Raw genomic sequence first — 15,940 nt, 5'->3', positions numbered from 1 at the left:
GTATTCTTTGCCGTGAGGGGCTGAAAAACTAGAAGCGTTGAAAGTGTCGAATAACTTATCCATAATTAATATGAACGGAATTAAATCACGACATTCTGAGGGGATGTCACCTCTTGCAGCTAAACTATCTGCAGCCACTGCCATACTATGGCTCAACACCGCATTTTTGACCCTCATTTTTTTAATTTTTAAGGGATCTATATGTTCGTCTGTTAGTTTAGGCAGAATACACAACTCCCCATGCGACTTATCAGCCTGATAAATCCACTGTATATGTTCTCACTTTATCGTTTTTATTTTGTCGTCATGCATATAGTGCATCTCTTTATTCAGCATATTGTTCCTTACTCCTTTGAGTAAATGGGGAACATCAAACAGTGGGATTATACTCTGATCATTGACCACAAAAATATCATTACGCCATTCTTTTCTGTTCTGCAAAAAAGCAGCTTTCGCTTCACACACTAAGTTATTTATCGTACTTGTATTTACTGTACTTTGGTCACATACTGTTGCTACTATCTTTAATCCAGTAGCTTGCACTTTAGATACAACATTTATTTTAATTTCGTTCAGCTTAGGTGCTTTTAATGTTTGCGTGAAATAGTATGCCACTGGTTGTTTAAAACTTTTTTTTTATGCCTTTTACCATGAAAACTAACACATGGTTTGCAACATTTGCTGTTTTCTCATTGTCTCCATAATTTTCGAAACCAACAAGATCGTCTGTGTGAATATTATAGTGCAAATGTGGTGAAAATGACATTTCATAAAAATTTTGAAATTTGTAGTCTCGACGAGTAACTGGGGGATCATTTTCTTCACCTTCCCTACGAGCACGGTCTGGTAAATAGGACAAGGTATCAGCTACATTCATACGAAAATCAAGCTGAGGCATTGTGTCTTTTCTGAGAAGACCATTGCTCAAGCAATCGTTCCTGTATAGTCTCCAAGAGTTCACCAATGCCAGATCTAAAAAGTGTATCAAAACTTTTAAAGTCCACCTCTTGGTTTTGATAAATGCTCGATAGTATTCCATCTGTTTATCGAGTACATCGACTCCCCTCCTGTATTTGTTATAGTTTTGTACTATTTTTGGAGCAGAAACGTCAGCATAAATTTTATTATTTTTATCCCACCTTTTTACGTGTGATGTTTCCTCGTTACCGGTACAGTTTGATGCTAGTAACACCGCTTTACTGTCTTTACATTTCACAATAGTAGTGGGCTTACAAACAAATTCCTGAGATTCGCCGCGTTGCATCTGTAAACCTTTTTTAAATTTGATTGTTGCTCGGTCCGGTATTGGATTTTTTTTATGGTACCCGTAGAATGCAGATTCAACATCTCCAACTCTTCAACCAAAGGAACAGTGGTGAAATAGCGGTTATGGTAAACACAGCTGCCAGGTGGAATACTTTTAGACAAGTGCAAGATGACAGAGGGTCCAAGACATAGTTTTGAATCGCCAAACGTTGATCTTGCGCCTTTGTAGATATCAAAGTCTAGCATGAGCCCTTCGCTTGTAGTCAACACGAAGTTTTTGAGGCCTACAGTCCGTGGTTTATTTTTTACAACTTGACGTAACTTACAACGGCCAGTGAATGGTATCATTTGCTCATTTATAGAATAGAACCCTGGTACTCTTTCCAGTTTACTACTGGTTTCTTTTCTTTATCAATCATGGGTTGCACTTTCCAAAGTGGATTACCGATTTCGATTTCAGGTGGAGATTCGGAATCAACAACATGGAGTGCATTTCGAAGAGTGAGAAACCTGTCTCTTGACATTACGTGTCTTTTTTCAAAGTCTTGGTGCGAAGGTTGAACTTTGTTAGAAATACGTTTTTGACTTTTGAGTAAGAAAGAACTTTCTGTCCAGCCGATTTTGCTTCATCGCAGTATAATTTATAAATTTCAGGACACGTCATATCAGATCTCAAAAATTTTGATAGTGGGAGACATATGTAGGCAGTTTCTTTATCACGTTTATGACAAATGCGTCACTTTGAGAAGTAGCTTTATTAGATCAGCCTCTTGTACCACGATTATCCTTTATGCAATTATCGCCTTTTTTGTACATAATATTCCCGAGTAAATGTCTTCTTCTTGGAGTTACAGGTATTAGTTGTAACATATGAACGTTTTATTGGTTTCTCCTTAACGCAAGCCGCTAAAAACTTATTTTGAGCTTCATAGGAGCCTAAAGCATAAAATTTTCGGGATTCAGTTAACCTATTCTCATTTCAAATAATATTTTCACATTCTTTTGGACAATTGCAGCTATAATCTAAAAATGGATTTGGATCAATCATTTGATTCCTGGAGTTCACATACGCATAATTTGTGTATTTCCTTTTTTTCCTTTCTTCTCGAGTGTATCCACCGTAACTTCTCTTTCTATCCTTTTTTGGCCTACCTTGCGGTGATTTATCGGTATCAGGAGCGTTCACGTGGGATTTGGTTAGAATAATTAGGGGTTCGAATTCCATTCGTATCAGCTTGTGTTTCATAGACATCTGCTAATGTGGTAATCAAAGATACTGATTTTCTTGGACTACTATCACTACCGTCAGTATCATTATTACAAATAAAATCCGGATCCTGTACTGAGTCATCACTATTCAACATGATTTCAGTTGTATTGGAAGCTGGGGAAACCGTTGGTTGGTTTTCATTAATGTTGAATTTATTCTCGGGAGTTTCGCAGACATTTTCAGTCTTCTGTCAACATATTATACAGGTTTGTCGTCTCTGGTGACATTGAACGCAAAGGAGACGAGGAAAGATCACTTAGGGTCGTATTCCAGGACTCTACTCAATACTCAAGTCAGGACTTGAGTATTGCAGTGAGCACTGAAAATCATACTCAAGTCCTTGCCATTAGGGTCGTATTTCCAGTGCTTGAAATCATACTCAAGTCTACTCAAATCGTGACTTGAGCATTGAGTAGAGTTCTGGAATACGACCCTAAGAATGCTGTGCTTTGTCCCTGAAATTAGCGGAGATACTGCTGGAGGAGGACTGGAGGTTCGACCCTTTTCTCAGCAATTGTTTCATGAGGCATTACGTGGGGGTCGGGTAATTTCATAACCCCGTTATTGCTAACAGACGCGTTCGTACATTGTTCTTCAAACATCCGTGCATTAAAAGTACTAAGCGGTTTAAGTGTTGACGGAGAATATAATGGAGGTTCTATAAGCTTTTCCCCTGCATTCTCGGGAGGGTTAGTAGTTGAGGCTAAGTCCATGCATTTTTTACAAACACACTTGCAGATAAGTTAAGCGGTCTAGGTGTTAAGGGAGAATACGGCGGAGGCTCTATACTATTTCCCCTGCATCCTCAGTAGTGTTAGTAATTGAATCTTCATAGCATCCACAAAAAAGCGGTTTGACAATATTCGCTAGCCCTGTGAGGGAGATTTTCAAGCTCTCTTAGCTTACGGCGATTGTTATCAGCAACAGGCAAAGCTGCAGAGGAAAAAAAATGTTACCTTCTTATATTTTAGGTAGCTTAACAACTGCCTTATGAATTATTTTACTAATGTGAATTATTTTATTTACATAAAAAACATAAAGCTTCGTTCTTATACTCAATTTCATTAATAAATAAAATTACAATTTAATTTTAAAACCTACTCAATTAACAGCAAGTACATCTATTTTAAATTGTTCGATTATTCATTTCCGTCCGTCCGATCGTCTATCTACCTACCAGTCTATAATTTTTATCATAACTAACTACCGTCAGGGAGTAAGTAAGTAGTAATACCAATCAGTAGGAACATTACATTGGTGGAGGACTTTTTTAGAGGAAATAGTGTACAATTGATACAGAATTCTGCAATAGATATGCACGATTTGCGCACTTACCTGTATTTAATTTCTTTGTAGGATGTAGAATTAACCCATGAGAAGGCGCGCCTAAATTTGCTATACGGAGAGGCGCGAAATAAGTAACTGGCCAGAGGTTTAGTTAAAAAAAAGCTTTATTTAAATGAACAGAGTAACTAGGTTCTAATCAAAAACAACAATCAATCTAATTCTAATTTACATAGTCTTATATACTAATTTATTCATTTGTCAGCAAGTGCGCAACTGGCACGGTTGGGCGTGCTGACAAAACGGAAAGAGTCACAATCTCTTTCCTTAACTCGCGCGTGAGCAAATTGCACACTACTTTATAGTCCTTTTCACATAGGATGGGTACGGTGACGTTTGGGCTTTGAAGTTTCTAGTGATGTGGTAACGGTAAAATCGGATGAATATTAATCGATTAAATATTTTATCGAGAAAATGTTTCCTATAGAGGGAATCGATTTTAGCAACAATGATTTTCGAAATAAAACAAACATGTTCATGGGATTTTATCATTTATTCTTCCTCCATTTTTACAATAGATTCATTTTCTGAAGAATCACTTGATTCGTCATTAACATTTATTATTAATTGAGAATCTATAAATTTATCAATGTTTACATCTCTTTCCCAATCATGCAGCACAAGATTTTTTGTTTTCTCGACCACATTTTTCCAGTCTACAGCAGTGACATTATTACATGCCTCCTCCAACAACTTCATCATTTTCGTTGATGTAAATGGTGGGGCAGTATTATTTCGGGCCGCGTATCCTGAAATGAAACATAATCGTATTTATTTCTGTAATTCAAGTTGTAAACACAATGAGATACATACTAGATAATGGTTAACCAAATTACCTTTAACTTGAGCCCAAATCAGTTCGATTGCATTATACTGGCAGTGGTACGGTGGCAGCCTTAAGGCTTCATGACCACATACTCGTGCCATTTCATCCAATATATATATTGGCGATTGGGGTTTGTTCAATTTCACTAAGTTTATTAGTTTTACCTTTAACATAGATTCACCAGCTTCGATATTATTAGCCTTGAGCCATTCAATTAATTCACTTTTCTTATTAGACATAGTGGGGTGCTTATTTAACTGCACGGAGTGGTATGATGCATTCTCCATTCCGATGATACTTGGTTCTTCTAAATTATTCAGCATATTTTGGAACCACTCCGTGAATACTTCCGCGTTCATATCTTCATGATATTCCCCCGTTTTTTTAGATTTAAATGCCAAAAGACTGATTTGTACGAAGCCGTTAGATGTGCCCGCGTGACAAATTATTAGTCGGTCGCCTTTTCCTTCTGGGACTTTGGTTGCAGAATGAGCAGTGTCATCGGTCCACATTTTACCAACCGTATGGTTGGCATTCAACCATGTTTCATCTAGGTATACAACTTTGGTCCAATCTTCGATCCTCTTCGCTTTTCTTAAAAAAGTTACCCGCGCAAGTGCTATGTCACCCCGTTCCATTATAATTTTTCGCATGTTAACTTTTTTAAAACGAAAACCAATTCTCTTTAGTAACCGCCATAAAGATGTAACGCTACCGAAAAACAGGTCAGCATCTCTAAGGGACCTTACTAATTTTAGTAAAGTAGGTAATTCTTTTCGATTGTAAAAATCATAAATATGGCGTCTTATAGCATCAGCGTTGAAACTGTCAATGTCAGTAACTGGAGCCTTTCTTGGTCGCTTCTTATTTGGGGTCGATAACTTTTTCTCCTTAGAAGTAGACTCTCCATATTTTTCTCGAGTAATGCGAGAAACCGTGTTTCGACCGATGTCCAACGCACTTGCCACTCGACCAAAACGTTGGAAACAGGCAAGAGCATTCCGCCATTCTCACGGGCTTGGCTACCCAGCACAGTCTTTTTCGTCTTTTTTGGCATATTGCCAAAAACAAAACAACGAAACAAAAAGTCAATAACAACAACGTAACAAAAAGTCAATAACACAAACCAAAGCGCAAACTGAAAACACGGACAGCATACAAGGCATATGCACTCGTACTGACGATTCGAACATATTTTGATATGACAGCGACCAACCAGTGTTGCCAGCGCAAAAAAACACGATGCCATAGCGATGGCAATACTGAATGACCGACCGACTCATGCTTTGCTAGTGTCGCCATACTTAATTTTAGCTTTTAAAATGCTAATATAATAACTGTAGATCAAATAGTGTAAGTAACAATTGATTAATGATCACTTAGTATAATTTTCATAATAATTCTCTTTTTAGTTTTGTATTAAAGCCAAAAAATGAATTGAAAAAAAAAATTATAATGAAAGAGTAAAGAAATCATGATACGATTTCGTTCATCATTTGAAAAATGTATCGATTGTAACCGACTTTTTTGCTTTAATCTCTACAACAAAACCGTTCCAATTTACGCGTCTAGTCATTTTAGTTAATTTTAGATTCATGTTTTTTAATTTCAAGTTAAATAATTACGGAAATCTAAAAGCAGTATTTCATTTTAAATGTAAATTGAAACATATTTTAAGTATGTCTATGTTTTAAGTTTATTAGAAAATAAACTTTCGTTTCGTGCGTGAAATGAAATTGCTTCAAGTGTCACCGTACCCTTCCTTCGTGAAAAGGACTATAAATGGTCATATTTCTCCTGTTGTTGAGTATACGAGGGTGAATCAAATATAAACGAGACTTATTTTTTAAAATATTTATTTTGATTTTAAACGCACAAACAATCATAGTTTATTTTTCTACATAATCTCCTGATTTAGAAACACATTTCTCCCAGCGTATAGGTAATTTTTCAATTCCTTCCAGGTAAAAAGAGTCAGGTCGTGTTTGTAGCCAATTGCGCACATATGCTTCAACCTCATTATCGCTGTGGAATTTTTGCCCTCCCAAAGCTTCCTTGAGAGGACCAAAGACATGGAAGTCGCAGGGAGACAGGTCTGGACTGTATGGAGGGTGTTGCAGTGTCTCCCAACCCAGTTGCTCCAATTTTTGTACGGCTGCTGTATGGGGGCGAGCATTGTCATGGAGGAGAATCACTTTTCTCATCGGAAGGTCTCGTCTTTTGCGGCGATATGCAAGTCTGACCTCAGTCAAAAGTTTGCAGTAGTATGCCGCATTAATTGTTTTGCGCTCATGCAAAAAATCAAGGTACAGCAGGCCACGCTCGTCAAAAAAAACGGTAGCCAAAACCTTGCCAGCCGATAATCGTGACTTGGCTTTCACTGGTGCGGTTTCTCCTTTCTTCCTCCACTCCTTACTCGCTTGTTTCGACTCAGGGGTGTAGTGATGCACCCACGTTTCATCACAGGTGACAATGTGAGAAAGAAATGGGTCTCCTTCTTCCCGAAATTGTGCAAGAAGACGCTCACACACTTGAAAACGATTCAGTTTCTGGTCAACTGTGAGAAGGCGAGGAACCCACCTGGCACACACCTTGCGATACCCTAGCTCCTCTGAGAGTATAGAGTAAGTGCTCCCATAACTTATTCCAACCTTAATTGCAATATCCGAAGTTGTTAGACGCCTATCACCTTCAACAAGTTGACGAACACTGTCGATGTTGCCCGCTGTAATGCAGGTGCGGGGTCTGCGGTCATGGCTCTCATTTTGAACACGTTCACGGCCCTCCATGAAATGTTTGTGCCAAGCAAACACTCTAGCTCGCGACAGCGTCTCATCCCCGAACTGTGCAGTCAATCTTCTCAAGATTTCGGCCGGTTTTACACCTTCTGCAGCTAAAAACTTGATAACAATACGTTGCGCAATAGAGGGAGGTACCTCCTGCTCGGACATCGTAACGATGGACACTGAGCGAGTCTATGATGATGAGTCACGTGCTTCCCCCACTCCTGACAAACCAACCAAACAGCCAATAACAGCGGAACGTTCTTCCATCACTATTGCGCGCGCAGGTCCAAAAGTCTCGTTTATATTTGATTCACCTAGTACCTATTGGCTAATGGATTTATGTGAATAAAACAAGGTTTAAGAAGGTCGAGATGAAGGATTGTGGTGTATCCTATCACACTCATCATTCAATTTTATCAATAGTTTCAGTTTTCTTCAGGATTGATTTGTTTAGCAGGCGAGTGTTTGTAACCGAATGACGCAATAGGGCTGAAACTCAATTTATATACCAATGATGAGTCCCCAATTAGTATGACACTAAGCAAGCGTCCCTATTCCCACTCCATCCGCTCCATTCCACGAACTTTTGGACCTCCCCTCGTAGAAATGTCACAAAATACGCCTATGGCAACCCGGGAGTGTTCTCTTGCATATGTTTCACCAGCTCAACACCAGCATCTGTTGTGGAGGGACCCCGAATGAAACCAAATTGTGTAAGAGACATTAAGTTGTTATTGTAAAAATGTGCACACAGCTGACTTAGAATTATTTGTTCAAAAATTGTACTAGCATGGAACTTGGTGAGGTCAGATTTACTACTATATGGGGTGGCGTTGATGTCAAGGTTGGATTTATAAATAAATACAAAGAAATAAAAAATAAAATATATAAATATCAAAAATGTATTGAAAATATACCTACTTATGAATAATTATAATAAATATAAAGAAATAAAGACATTGAAAATATACCTACATATAAATAACTATAAATTTTCAAGGCTATTATATTCTCGCCAACAATGGCCAACACAATGAAACACATTGCACTGGTGGCACCGGATGTTAGTGGTTTTTTTAATTTTTTTTGCGCTGCATCGGGCACAACGTCCTCTCTTGAAGCGGTCCTGCTTCTGTGATGAGCGCTCCAGAGTAACTTCTTCATGCTCTGGAAAGTGGTCCAAGGACCTGTCCAACCGAGCAGAAGCGTTACTCTGGCGAGCTCGAGAGGGGACGTTCTGCCCGAATTGCTGACACAGCTCGAGAGCCAATTTATATCTGAACTGACGGTGCGCACAGTGTACCTTTTGACCAATCTAGAGGGACAAAATTAAATATTGTGTGTTCTTGGTTCAATTTAATATAACAAGTAAAGGAAAGATTTAGGGTGACTTTATAATAAATAAAAGAATATTTTCAGTTTATATACATTTATTTCAATAAGCTTAAAAAATCTTCGTTTAATTTATGACACTTTTTTTTCGGCATTTTGTTCAAAAGTGTTATATATGGGTCAGATGACACTAATATATATTTCATTAGGTCCAAGTTTGTTCTGACACGAGAAATTTTACATGTATGACCCAAACGAATTTTCCTTATTAATTTATTTTGAGCTTCGGAGGCTTCCTCGGACATTTGTCCAATTGGGATAACACAATTCCTGATGATTTCTGCCCCGTGGACCAGAATCTTGTGCTGGGTGACGGGCATAATGTACCAGCTGTATAAGGTAAGGTACAAATTTCTTGTCTCGGCACAGTATTCTTGAAATTTATCTGGATTTATTTCAAATTCTGATGACAGAACTTTAAGTATCACACTTAAACGTTGAATCAGGGACTCGTCGAGTCCCGTGATTTCAGCTGTGGTTTTACAGTCTTTGAAAAATCGACGAGCAGTGTTGCCGTCATTGCTGGTTCCAAATCCTGGCTTCACCTTATCTATTATCAGGCCGATAGTTTTGAATTTTTTAATAATAGCTTCTTTTCTTTTTTTTAAAGCGTCCTTATTAACATTGCCTCTCACTTGCCAAACTTTAATATCCAGACGGTATGCTATATTAAGCAGACATTCCATAGTCCGAAGCAGTGCGTGTAATGATGAAATGCCGAACTTGTACATTTCTGAGTCAGGTGTTTTTAATGGAATAACAGAGTTCATGTCTTTTCCAGTTGCTTTGCAAATAAAACACTTCTGTGTTGATGAGTTATCAGACAAAACGTTACACACTTTACCGTCTATCATCGACAATATTAATGTGTGATTTATAGTTATATTGTTTTCACCAACTTTTATCTGTGTTGGTGTTAGATTAATTATCTGCTTTTTAATTCTATCACATTCGTTTTTAATTAAATGTGTCGATTCTTTCTTAAAAATAAATTTTATTATCCGGCAAAAACGCGGCGATGAAGGTCGTGGATTTTGCCATATTAGTTTATCAGTTCCTACTTCTACAAGTCTTAAGGGAACTAAAGACAAAATGAACATGTACTCGTCTGTACTCTCGGAATCTTCGAATGTCTGTTTGTACAAACTATGGCCAGAAGACCCATCACAGCCCCATTTATACATCAAAATGTAATTTGATTCTTGCAGATTTGTCTCTAAAAATACGTCTTTAAGAACATCGCTGCATAACCTGGTTGCTGTATGATTTAGCAGTGCTTGAAGATGTACTTCAGCGGAGATATCAGTGACTGTGATATTTTCCACACTTGGATAGCAGTTCTGCTTCGATTTAAGCAGTTTATTATATGTAGGGTACAAGTTAAATCCTCTTTCTCTGGCTTCTCTTTGCATATTTTTATATTGCTGGACGGAAAGTTGATTTGCCACAAATAATGCCAAAGCCTCATCACTTGTGTATGGACGTTGCTTTGAACCCGAATTAGCCATAAGCCGCCTGCTCTTGTAAGCCGTTGCCCGCTTAGGCGAAGCCAAAGCAACTTCTTTTATTAGAGATGCAGCATCACGTTTACCGCTAGCTCGCACGTTCATTTGTACAGCTAAAGTTAATTCTTCTTGATCGTAAGTTTCAATTAAACGTTTTACTTTCCTTCTTTTTGATTTTAGCGAGCTCTCTTGAAAGTTTTTTTTTGGTCGCCCTGCTTTGGGCCCGGTTGTATCTCCAGATATTAAAGACTTCTTTTTGAAAGTCATTTCCTCTTCAAGCCAATCTTTATAAGTTTTATAAAATAAATCCACACGTCTTCTCTTTTGTAGCCATTTCTGCCGAATTTTTTCACATTCTTTCTTGACAAAAACTTTAAATTGATTTTCTTCTCGTTTATTCAATACTTTGTTAGCATAGAATGGTTTCATGAAGTCAATCACACTTGCCATTCTATTCTTCTGCGAGGTAGAACGCCAAAAGTCGAAAAGTTCTTTTCGCTTAAGATTTGCACCTATCGACAAAAAATTAAATTATTCAATAATCGCAAAAAATCGCACTTTAAACGGGTACTAATTAAAAAGGGTAGCAATAAAACGAGTGACTGTAAATTACAGTTCTAAGTGTCAAAATTAATTAATTTGGGTTATAGAATTACTAAGTGAGCGACTGACTGCGAGTGACGAGAAATCAACAGAACAGCAACTTACAAACATTAATTTGAGTTACTTAAAATACAAAATGAGCAGCTTCATAATATTTGAGCGACCTAATATTTGTTTGAGTGTCAACGTTACGTCCTGCATTTTTTTCAATATTTGGCAAATGTATTTTTTATACTGAGCGGCATTTTATCTTAAATGAAGTGTTTCGAATACAAAAACCACTTTGAAAAATACACTAATGAGCAGAGTATAATGAGCTCACATTTAAAAAATAAAAATAATATGAAATAACTATTTAAAGAAACACTATTCTATTAGTTGAGAAATTTTATTATTGAAATATAAGGGTAATTAAATAAAACAATGTACTCCGTAAAAATAAAGTAATATGCATGCATTTATTTCAATCAAATTAACAAAAAATAAAATAAGACGCTTCAGTCAACTAAAAAAAAACTTCTTATTAATACTAAGAAACATTGATAGGTATGAGGAGCCCTACTACTCATCGTCACTGGTAAATAAGTGCGGGCTTGGACTTAGTGGGCCGGCCTCGTTTTCTTTTTTGTCCAATGGGTATCATTTTTGCTTCCAGTGGTGGTGTTGTTAGTTTGAGCCGAATTGCTAGCCCCAAAACGTGCATACATATCTATTGAAAAATTCGGGACAGTCGCACGATCCTTTTTGCCAGTCCAAATTTGGCAATGTGGTTTTCTGGAAAGCAACTGACTGCTTTTTATACTCGTCAAAAGTCTGCCAACGATCATTGTAGTTTAAATCTGTAGCATTTTCGTTGCAAATCAAATATACTTTTTTGGTAGGATCCGATGCTACTATCTTTATATTTATGCTTTTCTTCGCCCAGACGTAAGCTTCCGTCCATTGTCGAAGCTCAATAGTAGGTGCCTCAGGTAACGAAGAGATTACTAATGACCACTGGGCTACCATATCGGTAGCAACAGACAGAAATCGCGACAGAGGAAATCGTTCTCGCAATGTATTATGGTCTTTTATGTTTCTATTAAATGACTCGAGGGCATTATTTGTCGATGGCGACATAGGTGCTGCACCTAAGAACCAATTGCGATTCTTTCTGAACCATTCCTCTTCCATGTACTTTACAAAGGTGGTTTGTGTTTTCCATTTCTCAAGGAACGCTTGCGAAGCGGCATTAAACACTTCGAGTGAATCTGCGTTATGCAAAGCATCTACATCCCTCAAAACGCTTTTTTGTTCCTTTTTGGCACAATTTTTTCTACTTTCTTTTGTATATTTATTTTAGCATGTGCCCAGCACATACGAATAGTCGGTTCTTCACCAAAAACATCTGAAAATGCGTTTTTTATACTTTGAGCTGCGTCGCAGATCAGAACTCTGGGTTTCATTGTGTAATCGTATAATTGCATAACTTTGTCCTTTATTCCTTGGAACATTGTCTGAAAATCTTCTTGGCGCTCATTTGTAGCTACTCCCAAGCAAATAGGATGAAACTTGCGATTTATATCCGTAGTGCCAACAATCAGCACCGGAAATCCCTGCCATATCAGTTTGTAAGTGGCATCAGTGTGTATGAGTTCCGTGAATAAAATTGTTTTCAATAATGTTTTTGTAGATAGATTGAATCGGAAACTTGGCTGATCACCTTCAATAACGTGGTAACTAATGACGAAAACCTCGTTGTCATCTTCTGGAATAGCGGTACGTTTAAATATCCACATCTCTAATTCGCCCAGACAAATACCCGATTTTCCAAATTTTTGTGCTCTGAGATCCGACAAATAATTGTAGAGTTGCCTTTTTGATGGTAAGTGTATTCCTTCTATTTTAGCAAGTTCTGATAAAATTGCTTTGGGTTTCAAGCGTAAATTAAACAATTTCTTAATTTCCTCTTTTGTATTCTCGTGAATGCCGTAAGTATCTCGGGTACCAATAGCACTATGGTTATGTTCTGAGTCAGTTTGATACACATTTACCTTATCGTCATTAACAAATAACAAATAAAGCTCCGCGTCGCATTGCGGCCCTCTCCTTTTGACTTTATTGCAGCGATAGAACCTTTTTTGACCATCTTCAGTGGCACGTGTGTAATTCCGCGACCAAATACATTCAGAATTTACGAAGTTTAAAGCATCTTCTTCATTAGAAAATTGTTTTAAAAATATCCAATCTTTCGTCTTCTTTTGCTTTTTAGTCACTGTTATTTCTGTTTCACTCTCAGATTCACTTTGGTACACTGGAACTTCATTCATATTATCACCACTTGTCCCTGGTAAGCTAGAATTGTTCATGATTGTAACTATAACCAGTTAAAGATGTTAAAACAAATTAATTACGCAACACGTCCAAATATTACGTCACATCAAAACATAAACAAACGCACAATGCAGCGTGCGAGCCAGTGGTGCGAGCACATGGCAATCGTAAACACGCAACGCTATTGGTCCGCAGCCCAACTCACCTGACTGCAACGATTCGTCGCCCCGCCCCCATTCGAATTCGCGCATTTAAAAATCTGTAGTTTTCATTAAAAAAGCGTATCAAAATAAAAAACATAAGCCCTCAAATAGAATATCAGTAACCAATAATCATTAATAAAGCAGCATACAAAACTTTGCTCAAAGTGAACTTTTTAGTAGTTCGCTAAGTATAACCTCACTTAGAAAAATCGAATCTATCTTAATATTGAAGTTGCCCTCTCTGTATTTCCAGTCGCTCACTTAGTAATGAAGTCGCTCGGATAAAATTTTAATATCTGAAATGGATTTATCACAATCCACTTTTTGTAAGCTCGTTCTGGATTTTATTATAAATCAATATTCGTCGTCAGTTTAGTTAATTTTTCGCTTACTCAAATTCATACCGCTCAAGTTATTAAAACAGTATGTCATCATCAGTCGCAAAGTTTTTTTTTGTTCGCTCGTTTTATAATTCCCCAATTAAAAACAAGACAAGTTAAAATACAAATGAAAATTATTATGGACTCCTGACACAGCCTGACAAAAGTTATAGAACTTGTTAAACATAAGAAATTCCAAAATATTTACTTATTTCGTACGCATTTATGTAGAGACTATGCCATATCTAGATATAACAAGAAATTAGAATAGTTTATTTGCAATATGATAGCTACATACCTGCAGAAGCAAAATCCATAATTAAAATATCTCCTTATTTTCACTTTAACACAGAACACATGCAAACACGTTGACGATCAGGGCCGCACTGAACAATAGTCTTTTGTTATTATTACAATTAGTGCGGCTCATCCTTTTATCTGTAACGGTAAATGAAATGAAAACTTTTGTCCTGACAAGAATACAGCGTGAGCAACATTTAGGACAAGTCAACTTAAGCCTTTCTATAAGTTTTAAATTGTGTAGTTATACACATATTGTCCCTCTAGATTGGTCAAAAGATACACTGTGGTGCGTAAATTTGTGTTGGCCACTGTTGGCGCAATATATTACATAACTATTTAAAACAGATATATTTAATAATCGACGGAAAACTTTTATGTACCATTTAATACCTCTCTTTCTCTCTAAAACATACATGGATAACTTCTGATCCTTGAGATCAACGCCACCCATAAATCGGTTGTAATCGTGGACTGCAATTGGCTTTGGACAGTCCTGGCCCGCTCTAGTACCGGGTGCCATGTCAGCGTTGTGATAAGTCGACACTGTGGTGACTACTCTTATGTCTTTCCAAGCAACGACAGATACGTCACCACAGTGTCGGCTTACCACTGCACCTCTTGGCATAATTCTATCATTCAGGGTTTTTATTTCCTCGGGCGTGTCAATGCGCCTTCTATTGAGAGTGCCGACTACATCGGTCTTTTTCGATTTTAAAAATCTCGACAACTTTACTGAGTTGTAAAAATTGTCCATGAAGACCGTATGGCCTTTGCCAAGATAGTCCTCCATTAGACTGAGGACTATCTTGGCTGTTGACGCGGTAAACCCATGGAGAGCAGAAACAGTGGTTGTACCCTTGCCCGTATACAATTTTACAAACAGTACGTAGCCGGTTACAGCCTCACAAAGTTCATAACTTTTAATGCCGAATCGCGCTGCTTTGGTACGGATGCATGCATTGCACCCAACTCAAATGCTCCTTCCAAAGCAGCAGCGATTCGTCAAGCGATAACTCTCTGTGAGGCGTGTAAACGGCCTTAAATTTTTTGTTCAGATAATCCATGAGGGGTTTTATCTTAGCGATTTTTCGCTTCGCGCCTCTTGCCGTGACTTCGCTGTTATCCGCGAAGTGCAAGTGCCGAATTAAATTCAAAAACTTATCTATCGGCATGATGGACCGGAAGTCCCGCATTCCTAGTATGCCCGTGCTCCAGTACTCATCGATTCTGCTCCGATAGCAAAGCCCCATCAACATTAGTACCGCCAAAAAACGGTACAGGTCCGCTACCGTCGTCTCAACCCACTGGTGAAGACGCGATCTGGATGGGAGGCCCGCGTCAGTCTCATAATGTAACGCGATATTCTCCCAGGCGTATTTGTTGGTTTGCTCCGCAATCATTTCCAGCAGAGGCTGGTCCCATAATTGGGTGAACACGCCTGAAGGGCTTGTCCCCTCAATTTTGGGACCAGCATCTTCGGCGAACTCCTCTCTTGTGCCCCTAAACGTCTCGTAATTCCCAGACCAATTGAACACCCCCAGCTCGCCGGAATCCACTTCGCCTTCGTCGTCCTCTGGCGCCGTCAACAAATTAAGAAGCTGCTCTCGAGAGACCTGCTCCGTCTCCTCATCGTCGCTCCCCGAGTCGACGAACAGCTCTTCTGCGAGAGCAGAGTCTAGTATGTCGTCTTCATCCTGTAGGTACATGCAACGCCCTCAAAAGTGCACACCCAAAACACACCTCATATCA

General features: G+C 38.2%; 2 protein-coding genes and 1 pseudogene across 2 annotated transcripts; all 3 read right to left on the bottom strand.

The window, feature by feature from the left end:
• Positions 1-4,372: 4,372 nt before the first annotated feature.
• Positions 4,373-5,218, bottom strand: LOC113240575. The gene is made up of 2 exons (XM_026477909.1): positions 4,717-5,218; positions 4,373-4,629 (listed from the first exon to the last, which is right to left on the bottom strand). The coding sequence occupies exons 1-2, from the start codon at positions 5,216-5,218 to the stop codon at positions 4,373-4,375; spliced, it is 759 nt and encodes a 252-aa protein (XP_026333694.1).
• Positions 5,219-6,527: 1,309 nt separating this feature from the next.
• On the bottom strand, positions 6,528-7,657 carry LOC113240574 (histone-lysine N-methyltransferase SETMAR-like). Its single transcript, XM_026477908.1, has one exon. The coding sequence runs from the start codon at positions 7,655-7,657 to the stop codon at positions 6,596-6,598; it is 1,062 nt and encodes a 353-aa protein (XP_026333693.1). The 3' UTR covers positions 6,528-6,595.
• Positions 7,658-11,676: 4,019 nt separating this feature from the next.
• LOC113240573 lies at positions 11,677-14,033 on the bottom strand (annotated as a pseudogene).
• Positions 14,034-15,940: the final 1,907 nt, after the last annotated feature.

Source organism: Hyposmocoma kahamanoa, unplaced genomic scaffold, assembly GCF_003589595.1.
Source record: "Hyposmocoma kahamanoa isolate Upper Pololo Valley unplaced genomic scaffold, ASM358959v1 157, whole genome shotgun sequence".
Taxonomy (NCBI): domain Eukaryota; kingdom Metazoa; phylum Arthropoda; class Insecta; order Lepidoptera; family Cosmopterigidae; genus Hyposmocoma; species Hyposmocoma kahamanoa.
The sequence above is the reverse complement of the archived record's forward strand: the minus strand, read 5'-3'. Positions and strand labels throughout refer to the sequence as shown.